Source organism: Phoca vitulina, unplaced genomic scaffold (assembly GCF_004348235.1).
Source record: "Phoca vitulina isolate PV1807 unplaced genomic scaffold, GSC_HSeal_1.0 scaffold14, whole genome shotgun sequence".
Taxonomy (NCBI): Eukaryota; Metazoa; Chordata; class Mammalia; order Carnivora; family Phocidae; genus Phoca; species Phoca vitulina.
In genome coordinates this window covers 28,958,442-28,977,569 of record NW_022589717.1, presented here as the reverse complement: position 1 = coordinate 28,977,569, position 19,128 = coordinate 28,958,442, and the positions used below count along the sequence as shown (strand labels likewise).

Here is a 19,128-nt window from a genome sequence, read left to right as displayed (position 1 = left end):
GGTTACTGGCTTCAACCCAACCCACACGGCAGTTAGTTGTTTTACCGACATCCTGGACTCCATCAAGTTTACTCACCACCTCTATATCTCATCTACTCTTACTAACACAAAAGAAAAATTTGAGATCCAGATTCTCAAAAGAACATCTTCCACCTTGTGGAAGAAAGGGTTCTATTTTATTTCAAATATATCAGAAGAGATGATCTTTTTATACTTGATCTGCATAGAATCCCTATAGTAAGCATGTTTATATCAGCTAATGCTCTCTTAAAATGACGTGTTGTATCTGTTGGTGGCAGGGGGAAGGGGTGTTTAACTCTTGAGGGAGGTATGTGCCAACATGGTACTAGCTTTGGGGCATTCCCGCTGATGTCTGAATAGCGGCTGGTTAACAGGTACAGCAAAAACTGAAGGACCAGGAAAAGAAACTATTCTTCTAAAATGCTCAGTTTAGGGGCGCCTGGGTGGCTCGGTTGGTTAAGCGTCTGCCTTCGGCTCAGGTCATGGTCCCAGGGTCCTGGGATCGAGCCCTGAGTCGGGCTCCCTGCTCAGCGGGGAGTCCGCTTCTCCCTCTCCCTCTCTTCCCTGTTTGTGCTCTCTCTCTCAAATAAATAAATAAAATCTTTTAAAAAAATAAAATAAAATGCTCAGTTTATACATAATTTTAAAAAGATTTTATTTATTTATTTGTCTGAGAGAAAGAGAGAGAGCGCATGCACAAGCAGGGTGAGTGGCAGGCAGAGGGAGAAGCAGGCTTCCTGCTAAGCAGGGAGCCTGATGTGGGACTCATCCCAGGACCCTGAGATCATGACCTGAGCCGAAGGCAGATGCTTAACCAACTGAGCCACCCAGATGTCCCGTATACCTACTTTTTAAAAGGTAGTGGGGGCAAGGCCTGCAGTTTCAAGGATCAAGAATCTTAAGAGTAAAACTTTATTTTTCAGGAACATTTGATAAAAACATGGAAGTTATGAGCCAGAGGAGGAACTAAGACCAAGTAAAGAAACATAATAACAAAGCAAGGTCCTACAACTGAGATTGGAACATAAACAAAAGAAGTGGCTCTATAAAGAAACCCCAGGCTGTTCTAGGTCCTTCTTTATATAAAATTGGAAGCGCACCCCTGGCTTGGAGGACACACAGGGAGGGGAAAGAAATACTGAAAACGGGGAGCGGAGTAAGAAAGACCTGAACAGGGTAGATGGACCCTGGTGCTGTCCTGCTGGTCCAGGCAGGGCCGGAAACCAGCCTGCTGCCCTCTTTCATCTAACCGTTTGTCTAGCCTGCTCAAGACAAAGCCTGTTCTACTCAGGGAAGGCTCTGCAGGCAGCAGGTTGATGTTTGAAAGGAAAGGAAAAATTACGGGGAGAATAGAGCTTTAGTAGAAGCTAAGGGTGCCTTAGTCAAAAAGATTTAATTTTCCTTCTGAAAATGTTGAAGGAGAGAACGTACATGAACAAAAAATACTAACACTTTTTTCTTTGCAGAAATGAACACACATTTCCAAGTGTAGGTGAAACTTGGGAAGACATTTCTTTGGGCTCCGTGTCAACACCATTTGGAACAAGGAGAAGGAAGACTCTATGCCCAGTGTGAAATGAATGGAGATGCTCATTGCCTACCAATACTGGGTCACGAGAGCAATGGAACCTTGTTGCCAAAGACCACACTGTTGGAAAGAGATTGTACAGCCTCTACTAAGCTCCAGAGCCATGTGTTGGCCCAGCTCTTACTCTCAGTCTCAAGTTAACTAGAGCTTGAGTCTGTTGCCCCACATATAAATAAAACCACAGGGCTGGAAGAACATCTATTAGTCCAGTTTGTGTGCGTGTATGCATATATATATGTGTACATATAAAGATTTTATTTAATTATTTGAGAGAGAGAGAGAAAGCCCAAGCAGAGACAAGGGGCAGAGGGAGAGGGAGAAGCAGGGAGCCCAACTTGGGGCTCCATCCCAGGACCCTGAGATCATGACCTGAGCCAAAGGCAGACACTTAACCAACTAAGCCACCCAGACACCCCTTGACTATATCTTTTTGAAAGAGCCAGATGGAGCAGGCACTGCTGTTTTTTAATTTTATATTTGTTTTTAAAAATCTTTTTCTTTAAGCCACATGGCTTAGTATTCAAATAGCTGGGTTGGCATGACAGATAATACCTTCTGATTCTTAAGAGTATCTTTCAACTTGTCAGAAATTATTGGTCATCATTTTTTTTTAATCTATTTCAGTTTTTAAGCATAGCAGGATCACAGTGTTATTTCTGAAGATCAAATGAAACTACCAGTATATTCCTGAGAGATAGCTAATGCTATCTTCACTAGCAGTTAAACTACAAAAATCTTGATGGTGAGTAATAACACGGATCTATAGCATATTATCATTATGCTGAAATACCCACAATCCAGGTGTTTATAAAGTATCTTGGGACCAAAATAAAATAAATTCCAGAAGTTAGAAATAATTTGGGATCATGCTTTACTCTTCAAGATTTGTAGTATATTCTATTTAGACTACAGAAAAGTCTCCCCTCCAAAGTATTCTACTATATAATGAAAACTAGTTCTTTCGTAATGAATATAAATGTAACACAAACATACATAGTACTTATAAAATCTTTTCCTGACTACTTTGATGTACAAGATTTCATTTGGTGGTTATGTTTTGGATAGTAAAATGAGAAACACCAGTCTTAAAAGTAATTATAAACAATTTGGCAACAATTCCAGAAGATAATTAAACTGGTTTTTCCCAGATGTTAAACTAGCCGATGAAGCATAAAATGAATATTTAAGCCAACAGCTTCTCATCCATGCTCCTCCTGGCTACCTCCACCCATGCCCCCAGGAAGATCACAGAAGGTAAGCCCCTGGGCTGAAATAGGGGATCAAGAACTGCAGATTTCCCCCCCACAACTTAATAGGAGAATTAATGCTAAACAAATCTAGATACTTTGAATGGGATAATGCAAGAGGATGAAATCAAGCAAAAAATTGGGTCTAACAAAGGATCTTCAAACAAGTAGGTGCTTAACAAATGTTTGTCGAATGAGTGAGTGCCCGGATGAATTATTAATGACTGAGTAAATTACACCCCACATTACATCATGGAAAAATGAAATGTTCAGTAATATTTACAGCATCTTCATAATATATTCTCTCATGCCCTCCCTGTAACAACCCCATAAGTTAGCAGGATAAATATTACTGTTCCATTTCATAGATGAGAAAATGAAGCTAGACACATCACAAAAGTAGTAAAGACAGAGAAAAGAATAAAACCCAGTTTTCCTGCTCTTTTACATAATTTTTTTTCTAACACACACATTCCTTCTTTTTTTAATTTTAAAGAATCTCTACACCCAACATGGGGCTCGAACTCATGACCCCAAGATCAAGACTTATATGCTTGGGTGCCTGAGTGGCTCAGTCGTTAAGCGCTGCCTTCGGCTCGGGTCACGATCCCCGGGTCCTGGGATTGAGCCCCGCATCGGGCTCCCTGCTCGGCGGGGAGCCTGCTTCTCCTTCTCCCTGTCTACCACTCTGCCTACTTGTGCTCTCTCTCTCTGTCAAATAAATAAATAAAATCTTTAAAAAAAAAAAAAAAAGACATATGCTTTACTGACTGAGCCAGTCAGGCGTCTCCCCTGCTTGCTTTCTTTTTTTTTCTTTTTTTTCAAGATTTATTTTAGAGAGAGAGTGACAGAGAGACGGAGAGAGCAAGTGGGGTGGGGAGGGTCAGAGGGAAAGGGAGAATCTTAAGCAGACTCCCTGCTGAGCGCAGAATCCTACGCAGGGCTTGATCTCAGGACCCTGAGATCATAACCTGAGCCGAAGCCAAGAGTCAGTCGCTTAACCAACTGAGCCCCCCAGGCGCCCAGCTTCTTTCTAATTAGACTTTAAAATACCAGGTTTCTGAGGTGAAGATAATTACCTTTGGGCTCATATGGCTCCCACTTGCTCTCTAAAACCCTTAGGAACTCCATCCCTTAGCACATGGCATTTTAACTGTTTACCTCTCACTAAACGGTGAGTTCTCCAAGGGCAGAAGCAACATCTGTCCTGCTTGCTGTTGCACCCCATAACCCCGCACGGTGCCTAGCACTCAGGAAATATTAGTGACATCTTTCCCCACTGAAGTGCACGAAGAGTTCCTGAGGATGAGACTCTCAAAGGGGTGTGCCAGGGTTCCTCTAAGAACCTGGGATGCCACGTTAGCATGATCTCTCTCCTCAGAGATTTTAGGGTGGGAAGGTGGTGGTTTGCAGAGGTGAGGCAGGAGAGAAGAAGCATAAAACATCCTATCTTCCTACAAAGCCTCTGAACTTCTGCTAAGTGATTTTATACATCCCTTTTACATTATAAGAAAGCACACTGCTCTCGAGTACAAAGGAGCGTTTCATTCAGTCCTTGTCACCGACACATTAAGGTACGGTGTATGAATTATATAATTTGAAACAATTCAACTGTGATTCTTTCACTCCCTCCCACATCTTCTGGCTTCCCCTTTGTTTAAGGACTTTCTTTAGTAGCTGACAAAACCAGCTCATGGCTTCTAGTCAGCAAACTCTAACAGTGCAGGGAAAAATAATCCCCGTGTTTCATCAACAGATGCTCTAAGCTACCTCCCTAAACTCATTCAGGATGGTTTTCCAGCACAGCATCAGAGTTAACACAATAACTCATTCACAGTGGGCGTATAATTAAGTTTTCAGGTGTGGGAGGTAGCAAATATCTCAACTTTGGGAAACCACAGTAGTTAGAAGACATTTAAGATGAAGAGGAATCATTGTGCAACTAGAAAGGCAGGGTCATCAGAGCACAGAGGGCTCGGGTCCTGCCCTAGCTCTCGGGAGCCCCCATTCCTTCGGGGGTAGGGATAATTATATGTCCTGGTAATTTGGCTCTTGAGGGGCGGGAGCTGTGGGAGGAGCTCTGATTTGTAGCCCTCGCCCGCTTCTGTAGTGTAAATGCTCCCCTCATGGCTGATTTCCAGCTTACTAACGTGAAGTCACGGAGCACAGTCAGGAGGTGGTGTGCACGCCGGCATGTGCCACGTATTATGTTGTGGTAGGTATACTGTGCTGTGGGGGCATTAGGAACTGGAAGTGTGTTATCCCTACCAAGGATTTTAAGTCAGATGCCATATAGAAATGGACTGCACAAAGCCTGGCTCAGAGAATGCTTAGTCCTTCCTTCTGCTTCCGTTCCCCATCCTTTCCTACCTGAACCACACTGAAGCTCATGATTTAAAGTAACTTTTCTACACTTGTCACTCCCAAATGGATCTCTAGCCCTGACTTCTTTGCTGAGCTCCAAACCTACACTCTAAACTGCCTATGGTCCACCTCAGCCTGGTTGATCAAAACTGAAATATACCCCCCTTCCCCTGACTGTCCTTACCTGGGTTGATAAGGATAGTAACAACAGCCAACATTTACTGAGTCCTTACTATGTGCCTGTACCCTTTGAATACATCTTACATATATTATTTTAATCCCCACCAGATCAAGTACACGTTAATACCATCCCCATTTTACAGATAAAGGAACTGAGGCACAGAAAGTTAAATAATTCCCCCCTAAATCATATAGCTAATAAACAGTGGGCTGGGATTTAAATGAGGCAGTCAGCCTTTTCAGTTCTCCACTACTTAGGTTAACTCTTACTTCTATAGCACCACTGTGAATAAAATGCAAATTAGTATTACCTCCTTTGCCTCTCTAAAGTGGACTGCGCATCATTCAGTACCAGGCATTATTCTAAGCTCTTTAGGATATTAATTCACTTAATCATCACAACCTCCTAGGAGGCAGGTTCTTCTCCTGCCCATTTTATGGAGGAAACTGAGGCATGGAGAGAAGAAACTTAGCTAGGACCGCACAGATGAGAAAGTAGCAGTGCTGGGGCCAGGACCCAGGGTGGTCCAGCTTCAGAGTGCACAGTCCTAACCACTCACACCACTCACTCTACCGGCTCACGTCCCTACAGCACGGGAGTCAAACAGCGAGAATTCAGTTTGGTCACGAAGCCCTGCCCTCTCCTTCCTGAGCATTTATAAATCTGCCATTTCCTCTCCACTGCATTGCAACACTCTGAATCCTGGCCCTTGTATTAGCTCATGCGGACTACTGCTTCCTGGGAGAGACTTCAGAGTAGATGCCCTAGAATGCCTCCAGGCTCTCTGGAAATAAACAGCTTACTTAGTAAGCCACCACACTACATCACACGGTTCAGGGCCTCCCCACCACCCCCATCACCCACACACCTATGGGTCTCAAACTTCAGTGAGCATAAGCATGGCTGAGGCTTACAGAATGCAGATCCCTGGCCCTCCCCAGAGACTGGGAAACACAGAGAACAAAGTCCAAGCTTCTTATCAAGGAAACATAACCTTTCCTCGCTTCTATTTCATTTGCCGCTCCAAGATGATGGCATCATTTACGGTTCCTTGAACCACTCAGTTTCTCACCTTCATGCCTTTGTACCTGCTCTCCCTTCATCTAAAACACCCTTTCTTCCCTTCCATCCGACACTCTCTTTCAAAGCCAGCTTAAGTTTAGAGGCTATCTCTGGGAACCTTCCATGACTCCCCACCACCCCAACTTCTGTGTCTTGATTCAAACTGAAGGTACATTTGGTACACGTCTGTCTCCTTTGGATGGTCACCTCCTTTAAGTCAGAGTCAGAATCTCATCCTTCTTTATACTACGACCTAGCCAAGTATCTGGCACATAGTAAGGGCTCAACAGCAGAGTTCCATCTAACTTGGGGGCTGGATAACTGGTAGGAAGGTGAAAATGGGAGTCAAATTTAGTCCTGAAAATCCCTTATGTTATGTCACCCAGAAAGTGAGGATTCACTTTCATGAATACACAGAATCAACGCGTTATTTATGGTTGTTGAATGAACCCTCGTACATGTATTACGAAAACTACGTATCTTTAAGCACAAATTCAGTGCCTTGAGACGCTCAGTATGTATGAGACCAGTTGAGGAACAGCAGAACCATGGTCACCCCGCCAGGTGTGTAGCTGAATTTCACTGAATTTTGGATTACATGCGGCAGGCTTCAACACACGCACAAAGGGACTGCTCAAATTGTGCATTTTTTTTTTTAAAGATTTTATTTATTTATTTGACAGAGAGAGAGAGCGCACAAGTAGGCAGAGAGGCAGGCAGAGGGAGAGGGAGAAGCAGGCTCTCCACTGAGCAGGGAGCCCGACGCGGGGCTCGATCCTAGGACTCTGGGATCATGACCTGAGCCGAAGGCAGCTGCTTAACCGACTGAGCCACCCAGGCGCCCCTATGCATGTTTTTTTTAAATAACATTTTAAAGATGTACTTTATCTTATATTTTAAAGATTTATTTGAGAAAGAGAGAGAGAAAAAGAGAGAGAGCATGAGTGGAGGGAAGGGCAGAGGGAGAGGGAGAGAGGCAGACTCCCAGCTGAGTGTGGAGCCCAAAGCAGGGCTCCATCCCTTGACCCTGAGATCTTGACCTGAGCCAAAGTCAAGAGTCATACGCTCTATGCTTAACCGACTGAGCCACCCAGGTGCCGCAAACTGTGCATGTTCTATTATTATGCACCTAAAAGCCGAATTGTACAGAGAAACTTAAGGTTCTAAAACAAAGGTATAGGGACGCCTGGGTGGCTCAGTCGGTCAAGCATCTGCCTTCAGTTGAGGTCACGATCCCGGGGCCCTGGGATCGAGTCCTGCATTGGGCTCCTTGCTCAGCAGGGAGTCTGTTTCCTCTGTCTGCCTGCCACTCCCTCTGCTTGTGCGCTCTCTCTCTCTCTGACAAATGAATGAATAAAATCTTAAAAAGTAAAAAATAAAAAATAAAGTTGTAACTGTAAAATAAAAGTTGAACTCTTCTAATTATTAATATAAACTCTACCTGCTGTAGCCTACAGTACAGACCTCGAGAAGACACGTTCTTAGAAGGCCAGCACTGCTTGCCTGACATTGCCCTAGCACAGTTCCAGGCACGGGGATACCTGTGACTCACTGGCCTTGAGCTTAGTTCCTGTTGTCTGGTCTCTGTGTCCTTGGACCTCAACACTGGGGCCTGACAGTGGTGAGAGGGAAGTTAAATCATGCACTAGGTCACAACTGGATCCTACTCAAATGAACAAAGTACTTATGCAAAGTATTCTTTGGGGTACTGTTGGGGACTATAAATGATTAAGGACATCATCTTTGACCTCAAGCAATTTGTAATCTTATTGGGAAATAAGGCCCATGCATAAATAGTAATAATCACAGTGGACTCCAAAGGAGAAGGTGGAACTTGGGGGAAAGATAAAACTGGGGAAAGAATCCAGAGATCAGGTGCCTGGTGTGGAAGCCCAGAGGGCGTTCAGGGAGCAGTGGGCTCTGACACTGATTTGTCCAGGCTCATCTCCAGCCAGAGCCTTCCCCACCCTCCATTCATCTGACCTTCTCTCCCTGCATCTTCTCATAGGATGTGTTGCTTGCAAACCTCACTCATGTTCACTCCTCCTCACCTGGCCTTTCTGCCTTGCATCGGTCCTTCAACCTGGGATGCTGCTTGCACCTGTCAACCCGGATAAGTCCTCCTCGTTGTTCATGTCCTGCTTTAAATTCTTTCTCATTTCTACAGCTTCCCATCCCCTAACCCATGGTATTAAACACAGAGGCCGCTTTGAGGCAAGCAGATTTGAGCGATGGAAGGCAGAAAGGGCCACGGCGAGCACCTGGCTGACTACAGACAGGCCCCTCAGACGCCCCCCCTCAAAATAGCCATAGGCCCTAACTGACCAATGGGCGACTTACAGCTCGGCACTGTTCCCTAAATGGGAAGAGTTCCTACGTCCCTATACCTCCTCAGCTTTCCTCTTTAAAAACAACCCCCCGGGCGCCTGGGTGGCTCAGTTGGTTAAGCGACTGCCTTCGGCTCAGGTCATGATCCTGGAGTCCCGGGATCGAGTCCCGCATCGGGCTCCCTGCTCTGCAGGGAGTCTGCTCCTCCCTCTGACCCTCCCTCCTCTCATGTGCTCTCTCTCTCAAATAAATAAATAAAATCTTTAAAAAAATAAAAAAAATAAAAAATAAATAAAAAATAAAAACAACCCCCCACCCACTGCCTCAGTCTCTCCTCTGCTGTCCCGCCCACCACTCCCTTGTGGTGTATTCGATAAACTTTGATCACCTTGGTTCTGCCCCAGGTGAATTCTTTCACCGCCTGCGCATCTGATGGAGAGACACCCCATTTAGGCAGCCCATTAGAGTCAGGCGGTCATCGATCTGTCACCCAAACTGTAACCTCCTTGAGGGAGGATACCTCATTTCTTTCATCTCTACATTCCCATCTCGTACTAGGTGCTCTAGAAATGCTTTCTGAGCCAAATTATTGCATAGCGAGTGGTGTCTTTTGGCTAGCTCTGGGTTAAAACATAAAGTTAACGAGAAATAGGCCTGAACGACCTGCCTTCCTTTCTGCCCCTACGTATCTGAGGTGCTCAGCTTCTGTTATGGGCTGAACCCCCAAAATTCATGTTGAAGTCCCAACCTCCAGCACCTCATAATGTACCTAACTGCATTTGGAGAGAAGGTCTTAAAAGAAGTGATTAAGCTAAAATAAGGCCATTAGGGTGAGGCCCTAATCTCTTCTTACAAGAAGAGAAAAAAACACCAGGGGTTATGCATGCACAGAGGGACAACCATATAAGGACAAAGCAGCAAGAAGACCACCATCTAGAAGACCAGGAGAGAGGCCTCATAGGAAACCAAATCTGGCACCACCTTGATCTTGGGACTTTCAGCCTCCAGAACTGTGAGAAAATAAATGTCCTTTGTTTAAGCCACCGAGTCTATGGTATTTTGTTACAGCAGCCCTAGCAGATTAAGACAGCATCTTTACTTCATGAATACACTCAGACACAGTGTCATATGCCAGGCACTCTTCTAAGCTCTTTATAGATGTTTAAACATTTAAACACCTTTCCACCAGTGCCAGCAAATCACCAGTGAATTCTCAACGGGTAGGAGGGAAGAAGAGTACACCCCCTTCTCTGGTGGGAGCTGGGGATTCAAAATCGCTACTGGGGGCGGAAAACACCCTAAGAGGTATGTCAGGTGAGAATCACAGGTGGTGATGATGGAGATTAAAATCAATAACAAGGGGCGCCTGGGTGGCTCAGTCGTTAAGCGTCTGCCTTCGGCTCAGGTCATGATCCCAGGGTCCTGGGATCGAGCCCCGCATCGGGCTCCCTGCTCCGCGGGAAGCCTGCTTCTCCCTCTCCCACTCCCCCTGCTTGTGTTCCCTCTCTTGCTGTGTCTTTCTCTGTCAAATAAATAAATAAAATCTTTAAAAATAATAATAATAAAATAAAATCAATAACAATAGGAAAATAACAGCTACCAGTAATTGAGCACTGGGTTCAGAAAAGGTAAGCTAGTTGCCCAGCTGTTAAGGAGAATCAGAATTCAGACCCAGATCTTTGCCTTTCTCCACTTGGCACACTGCCTAGAAGCAGACTGGGATTACCTGGCTGGGGCAGGAGGTGGGGGGAGCAGGTGGAGGGAAAGGGTTGAGCAGGAGACCCACTGAGCTTGTTCTCAATGCAGGAGGAGATCAGTGGGGAGCAGGAAGGTAAAAAATTTTTAGAAGAAAAGGTAGTAGGGAAAATCTAAGGACCTTCATTGCATGTGCAAAACCAATAGTTCTCCTTTATTTAGCTCCTCCAACACACCAGCCGTTAAGCTTGAGACTCACAACAGCTCTGAGAGGCAGATATTTTTGTATTCTCATTTTATAGGCATGGAAACTGGAGCTCAGAGAAGCTGAGAGACCTGCCTGAAGTTCAAGTTAAGTGGCAGAACCGGAGCGGCAGACCTGGGAGGCTGCCACTCCTGCCCCCGCCCAGCTCCTCCATTCTGCTTCGGCAGGCACATCTACAGCTTCTGCACAACCCGGCACATTTGGCCAGTGAACGCAGGAGGGCCTCCGGGCTGTGAACGCACAAGGTACACATCCTATCATGGCCTCTACAAGATGCAGCCTGAAGTAGTAACACAGTGCAGCTGCTGCCCAAGAGGGTTCCAAGGAGCCTCAGTCTCCCAAGATGTGCCACGGAAAAAGTTCTCGGCTCAGGAAAGCTTTGTGGAAGTGCTGCCTGTTACCCCTCTCCTGCCTTGGAGACTTACAGTGCACACTGGCAGATTCTAAAGGTTCTGGGGTTAAAAAAAAAAACAAAAGTCGGGGCGCCTGGGTGGCTCAGTCGTTAGGCGTCTGCCTTCGGCTCAGGTCATGATCCCAGGGTCCTGGGATCGAGCCCCGCATCGGGCTCCCTGCTCCGCGGGAAGCCTGCTTCTCCCTCTCCCACTCCCCCCTGCCTGTGCTCTCTGTCTCACTGTGTCTCTCTCTGTCAGATAAATAAATAAAAAATCTTAAAAAAGAAAAAAGTCCGTTTCTTTCACTGAGGCTAAGGTCTCCCCAATCTATTTGAAACCCAGACTCCGTGCAGGGCCCTTTCAGAGACGCTGCAACACAGGACTTAAGAGGCAGAAAGATAAGCAGGCTAAAGCTACTTCTGGAAACATTAACTAAAATGCAGGCTTTTTTCTTAAGAATGACAAAGTCCTTTGATATTTACATTTAGTTTGCTTTCGACTGAGAGAATAAACAGTTAAAAAAAAATCAGAGGTAATAAAGCAGACAAGGGAATTTGAGACTTGCATTCTCCAATCTATTGGCTCCGCGTCTTGTTTCCGCCCCAACCCCATTCCATTCTCCGGATTTCCACCCACCCTCCCCTCTTTGGGGCTGCTCTCCAGCTACACACACCTGGAAGTGACCACGACTTGCACTGCTCGGTGTCCCCCAGCCCCAGCCCTCACAGTGCAGAAGCAATGACAGGGAGGCATCAGCCCCTCCGCCCACAGTGCAAGCTGGAGCTGACAGATTTCAGAGAAACAATGGAGTGATCTGATACAGCGATCGCTCTGCCTTGAGTTACGCTTAAAGACATTCCCGTGGCGGGAGGTGGGGCGGTGGGGGGCGGTGAGATGGCCAACATGTCCTTTAAAATTTCCGGATTGTGAGTGCTGTGATTTTTTCTATTTCTCTTTTTGCTTATTTTCGGTTTCTAATTTTCTACAATGACTATGCAGCACTTGCGTTACAAAGGAGGAGGGGGAGAGGAGGAGAGAGCAGAGCAGAAGGAGAATGGGGGAAGGAAGGAGGAGAAAGAAGGGGAAGGAGGGGGAGGGCTGGGGGCGAGGGAGAGGAGGACAGAGAGGGGGAAATTGGAGAACTGGGGAGGGGAAGGGGACGCGGGTGGGGAGGACTTGGGGGGTAAGGAGGAGGACAGAGGGAGAAAGGCTAACGCGAGAAGGGGAAAGGGAGGGAGTGGAAGCGGGAAGAAGAGGAAGAAGGATGAGGAGAGAGGGAGAAGGAGGGCGGAAAAGGGGGAAATAAATCCTAAAATCTCCGGAGGAGACTGCATAAACTCACCTAATTAAACACACCAGTGTCTCCCAACACCTTCAGGGTACAAGTCCCGACCCGCGAGGTTCCCATTTGCAACAACCCTTTCCCCGTTGCCCCTTAACCAAAGCAAGGCTCAGACAATCCGGCGCGGCGGCGCTTTCTCCTTACCCACTCGAAAGATCAAATCGTCTTCGATGGGATTCTCTTTTCGTTTCCCAGTGCTGTACATGCTGGCGGGTCTCTTCACCGCTTTCTGCTTTACATGGCCGCTTCCCGGGGATTTCACGCGCCTCTTCACGCCCTCGGTGGTGGGAGACACGTCGGCCGACCGGATCACTTTCAGCTTGAACGGGCTGCCTCGGATGTGCTGGTCATAGAGTCGCAGAGAGAGGGTAAAGTCCCCTTCCTTCTGGACAGTGTACAAAAACTCATAGGTGCCGTTTTTGTTGTCGAGGATTTCTCCGTCCGCCACGCTGCCGTCGGGCGTGCTCAGCTCGGCAGTGATGTAGGCGTTGCCCGTCTTGCACAGCTCGCCGTCTTTGTCCTTGGTCGTTATGGTAACGGACATGGGCTGCCCGATGATGGTCTGCCGCAGCCCCTCGCCCGTGGCCACCGTCTCGGAGGCGACGGCGTTGGTGGTTAAAATCGTCCCGAGGTTGTGGATGGACTTCTTGAGCCCTTCGGTCTCCACGATAAAATCCAGTTGATCGTTTTCACGCGGGTGCAGCGGAAAATCCTGGTCGGCCAGTTCGTTCAGCTTCTCGCTCATCTGCTTCTTCACCAGCAGCACCTCCGTCTCCGTGCCATGGTTAAGGGCCTGCGCCGTGAAGTTGCTGCAGCTCTTTATACTCTCCTGCCCCTCGAGCAGAGTATCCAGCTGCGACTGAAGGACCTGCGGGGGGGGGGGGGGGGGGGGGGGGAGCACTTGCTGCGGGGCACGAGCTCAGCCCATTGGACGTTGCGCGGCGGCGCGCGGGGGCACTGCCCTCCGCGGGCCACAACCGGGTCCTGCACCTGCCCACGCCGGTGGCTCTCCGCAGGTGGTATTTAATTTGGCCCAGCGAACCCGCTTCTAAGGCATGCTTCTGAATTGCACTCCCGGTACCTCCTCCTTCCCTTCCGCCTCTCCCACACTCTCCCACACGCATATTTCTTGGGTCAGGTGTTTTTGATGGGGCGAGCAGAAACGTCACCACCAACAGCCTGGAAAACAAACTGCTATGCCCGGCATCTGAAATACTCATTATTCAGTATTCTTTCCATAACGTCCCAAATTCACCTGTTGCCAACTAAAGGAACAGAAACCAGACAAATGAAAACTCTCCACACCCAAATAGCAGAAGCTTTTGATCCCTGGTTTTGTGATTGGACATGTTAAAGGCTGCCGTCAGGGTTCTCTTTGAAGTTGACTAACAGGTTGGTGTGGATGAGAGAGCAATTAAGAGACTATTAGACATTATAATTAAGGAAGGAAAATAATCCAGTTTAACCCTAAGTCCTGAAAACATTACTTTATATTCAATTTTGTCTTATGTCAAATTATTAATTGGTCCTTATGGTTACAGAATCATAGAACTTCGCTGAAAAGAGGAAGGAAAAAAAATAGCTGGATGGGCCATTAAATGAAAACTACTCTTGGGGCGCCTGGGTAGCTCAGTCGGTTAAGAGTCGGCCTTCAGCTCAGGTCATGATCCTGGGGTCCTGGGATCGAGTCCTGCATTGGGCTCCCTGCTGAACACAGAGCCTGCTTCTCTCTCTCCCTCTGCCCCTCCCCACCCTGTTCTGCTTGTTCTCTCTCTCTCTCTCAAATAAATAGTGTTAGAAAACTACTGCTTACTATGCAACAGTGACACTTAAGGACCCATCTGAGTCCCCTTTGTGGGTATTAGAACACAGTAAGCTAGTGCAGTGAAGTGCCCAGGATACCATGTCTCTTACAGGGTATTTATGAGAATGGCTGGAATCTTACTTTATGTTTGAGGCCATAATTGACTTCCAGTTCCATAAGCAGCACGCTTTTGCGCACATTTAGAGTCTTCTGGAGTTCATCAAAGGTAGAATGGATGTCATCCACAATACTGGCCTTTTGGTTGGTTAACTGATGAATGATTTCTGAGATGAACTGAAGGGCAGAATCTATTTCTGGGAGCCTGCAGGACAGTCATTAAAGATCATTATTTAACATCAACCCAGAAATAGTGAAACATCTGTCTAAACACTATGTTTTGTCAAAAAAACATTTTCTTTGCCTTTCATCATCTTCAAAAAAGTAATAACCAAAGAACAGAATGAATAAGACATGACATAATTACTGCCTTTGAGACAAGAGATTTTGAGGGTCCACGTCTACTTCATCTAATCAATCATCTAATTTTAATAATTGATGGTACAAAGCCTTGAGGCTCTCTGAACACCATGGCTTCTCCTCACTCTGAAGCAAGCCTTCTCGAACTTGACACTATAATATTGTAGGCCACATGCTGCTTTGTTGCAGGGGACTATCCTGTGTGTTGTAGGATGTTTAACAGCATCCTGTCTTCTGCCAGATGCCAACAGCACCCCCCCACACAATCATGACACCAAACTCTCTCCAGGCAATGCCAAATGTCTCCCGGGGGTATTATTGCCCACAACTGAGAACCACTGTTCTAAATATATAGCTGTATCTTTTCGCCTAATCATATGAAAAACTTATCCAGACTCTGAGTTTCCTGGGAACGTTTTGCAAGCTTCCAAGTTCCTTTAATTATTATAGCATAACCACACTTTTTCTCACTACAACTATTGGTGACAATTTATTTTCAGCTGGTTATTTATTTCCTCTCTTTGGTCTTTCTCATGTATCACACAGCTCCTCTGTCCCCTCATTTCCATGCCAAAGAGAAAGGCTGGAAGCAGGGAGACATAAGGAAAATTGAGCAATCACTGGTGGGCACCACTTTGCTGGGCTCAAACAGAGACGAGCCAGTGATGGTGAACACAATGGTCCTGTATGTGTCAGGAAGAGCAGCTAAGAATAGCTCCTCAGAGAGCCTGGTTTCAGGCACGAATTTCAGAGATCTCCCAAGAGCATTTTCCTCGAATGTATTTTATTCATTTAATCATTCAAAGGTACTAAAACAAAAATGCCATCACTCATAACATAAGGGGGTTGGAATTTTACCAAGGGGCAAGGGATGACCCTTATCGCTCACTAGTTTATGACTACAGACACACCATCAAAGGAGAATTTATTTAGGTAGCGTGAACCTATTATCCCACTGAGGCAAGAGATCCGGAGGCCAAGCCTCACGCACAGCCAGTTGGGAGTCTGGGGGAGGTGTGTGCACCTTTTGTTGACGGCGTCCAGCTGCACTTGGAGCGAGGCCTTGTGTTGCTCCACCACATCCTTGAGAGGGACTGTGGGGTGTTCCGCATGCTCCCCCTCAGTGCACTCCCGACACATGGCGGTCTCGCAAGACTGGCAGTAAAAGTCCATCACCTGCGGGTAACACAAAACAATGCCAGGTTCAATGCCACTAATCGAGTGCTTTTATGCACTAGGCCTTTAGTAGGCATTCTCTCATGGAATGCTCATGGCTTTCCCAGGATGTAGGCAGTATGTCCAGTGTCACAGAAGAAAAGGAAGGGATAAACTGTTCTGTGCCAGGTCTCAAACAGAGGTGGGTCAGACTCCAAAGCTGCTGCTGTCATCACAAAACCAGCTTTTCTGTGGCTACTGCCCTAGAGCAGAAGAGTGTGGGGCTGTGGTGCTCAAACTTTTTGGTCTTAGGACACTTTCCACCCTTTATAAATTCCTGAGGATTCCAAAGTGCTTTTATGTATGTGAATTGTATCTATAGATACTTATATGAAAAATTGAAACAAAAATTTTAAATATTAATTTATTAAAAGCAAGAATAAGCCCATTAAATGTTAACATGAATAATACAATTCATGAAAGATAACTATTTTGCAAAACAAAAAAATGCTGTGAGAAGAATGGCATTATTTTCCATTTCTAAAATTTTCTTCAGTGTCTGGCTTACTAGAAGGCAGCTGGATTCTCATATCTGCTTCTGCCTTCAATCTGTTGTGATAGCACAGATCATATTGTCTCCGGAAAATTGCACTGTACACTCTTGAGAGAATGAGAGTGAAAAAGGCATAAAATGTCTTAGTATTATTACAAATATAGTTTTGATCTATGGACTGCCCTCCCCACAAAGGGTCTTGGGACCCATGAGGGTTCCTGGACCACACTTTGAGAACTGATACTCTTTCTATAAGAGATAAGCTGTACTGAGCAATTTGTATTCTGGCGCTACCACTTAGGTAACCTCACTGTGTCTCAAGTTTTCCTCTGTCAAAAAAAGACGATAATAGTAACCTACTTCATAGGGCTGCTTTGAGAATGCAGTAGGTTAATATGCACGAAGAAACAGATGGTGCTTGGTACTGGCATGATGAAGCAGCAGCAATGATGATATGATGATGATGATGATGATGAAGATGATGATATCATCTGCTTACATGAAAATAAAGCCACCTTATCCTGATTATGATGAACTCTCAGTAACAATATAACATAAAGGCTGAAAGTCAGTTTCCCGGTGACGGCATTCCCCTATTCTCTCAGCTGAAAATAACTTCTTCCAATTTTGAATTCCCAAAGTACTTCCTGGAGGGAACTTTTTTTGAAGTATAACACACATACAGAAAAAGGCATAAGTCTTACTAAAGATTGGTGGATTTTCACAAAGTGAATGCTCCCACCAAAGTACTTTTATTTATACCCCATTTTATGAAATATTTATAAGATTTTAAGTTCCTGAGACAGGAACTCTCTTACCCAGAGCCTAAGTAATTACTTGCACAAAGTAAGTATTCAAAAACTGTTCTTTGAATGAACTGTATGCTGTCTATAAGAGTCTCATTTTAGAGTTGAAGACACAAATAGATTGAAATTAAAAGGGTGAAAAAAGATATTCCATGCAAATAGTAATCAAAGGAGAATGGGAATGGGGTGCCTGGGTGACTCGGTCAGTTAGGCATCGGACTCTTGATCTCAGCTCAGGTCATGATCTCAGGGCTATGAGATGGAGTCCCAGGTCAGTGGGTTCTGCGCTAGGTGTGGAGCCGGCTTAGGATTCTCTCTCTCTCCCTCTCCTTCTGCCCCTCCCTGCCCCCCTAAAAACAAAACAAAACAAAACAAAAAAACAGAAAGAGAAAGAACTGGAGTGGGTATTCTAATATCAGACAAAATAGACTTTAAGACAAAAGTTGTTACAATAGATGAAGAAGGACATTATATAGTGAGTAGATGATAAATTCATCAAGAAGATATAACAATTACAAGCAAATATGTACCCAACATCAGAGCCCCAAAATATATGAAGCAAAAACTGACAGAACTGAAGGGAGAAATGAACAGTTCAACAATAGCTGGAGATTTCAATACCACACTTTCATTAATGATAGAACACTTAGATGGAAGATCAATAAAGAAATACAGAATTTGAACACTATAAACCAACTAGGCCTAACAGACAGATATGGAACACTCTATTCAATAACAGAACACACATTTTTGTCAAGTACACTTGGAAAGTTCTCCAGAATAGACCATATATTGGGTCACAAAAGTCTTGATAAATTTAAAAAGATTAAAGTCATACAAGTATCTTCTCTGGCCACAAGGGAATTAAATTAGAAATCTGTAACAGAAGGAAATCTGGAAAATTAAATAACTTACTCTTGAACAATGAGTCAAAGAAGAAATCACAAGGGAAATTAGAATATACTTTGAGATGAGTAAAAATGAAAACCCATTATACCAAAACTTATCAGAGATAGCAGTCAGAGCAGAATTTTAGCTATAAATGCCTACTTTAAAAAGAAGAAAGATCTCAAATCAATAGTCTAAGTTTCAACCTTAAAGAACTAGAAAAAGAAGAACAAATTAAAACCAAAGCAAGAAGAAAAAAGAAAATAATAAAGATGAAAGTGGAGATAAATAAAATAGAAAATAGAAACACAGTAGAGAGAATCAATGAAACCAAAAGTTGGTTCTTTGTAAAGATCAACAACATTGACAAACAGGATACTAGGGACAGTTGTATGCCAACGAATTGAATAACATAGATAAATTGGACAAATTCTTAGAAACACACAAACTACCAAAACTGACCCAAAGAAGAAATAGAAAATCTGAATAGACAGTGTTCAAAAAACTTCCAACAAAGAAAAGTTCAGGACCAGATGGCTTCACTGATGAATTCTACCAAACATTTTTTTTTTTTAAGATTTTATTTATGTATTTGACAGAGAGAGACACAGCGAGAGAGGGAACACAAGCAGGGGGAGTGGGAGAGGGAGAAGCAGGCTTCCCGCTGAGCAGGGAGCCCGACGCGGGGCTCGATCCCAGGACCCTGGGATCATGACCTGAGCCGAAGGCAGACACTTAATGACTGAGCCACCCAGGCGCCCCTCCAACCAAACATTTAAAGAAGAATTAACACCAATCCTTCCAAACTCTTCAAAAAATAGAAGATGAGGGAACATATCCTAACTTATTCTATTAGGCCAGCAACCCCCAACACCAAAGCCAAAGCCATCAAAAGAAAAGAAAAGTTCATATCCCTTATGAATATAGAGGCAAAAATCCTTAATAAAATACTAGTAAACT

General features: G+C 45.0%; 1 protein-coding gene across 10 annotated transcripts in view; it reads right to left on the bottom strand.

Annotated features, from left to right (window-relative positions):
- The window catches only part of TRIM2 (tripartite motif containing 2), a 172,896-nt gene that overhangs the window by 22,768 nt on the left and 131,000 nt on the right, over positions 1-19,128 (bottom strand). For all 10 annotated transcript variants that reach the window (XM_032413028.1, XM_032413024.1, XM_032413025.1 and 7 more), the window contains 3 exons: positions 15,791-15,942; positions 14,431-14,611; positions 12,630-13,353 (listed from right to left, as the gene is read on the bottom strand). In XM_032413028.1, coding sequence (XP_032268919.1) covers positions 12,630-13,353; positions 14,431-14,611; positions 15,791-15,942 — 1,057 coding nt within the window. The remainder of the gene's footprint in view (positions 1-12,629; positions 13,354-14,430; positions 14,612-15,790; positions 15,943-19,128) is intronic.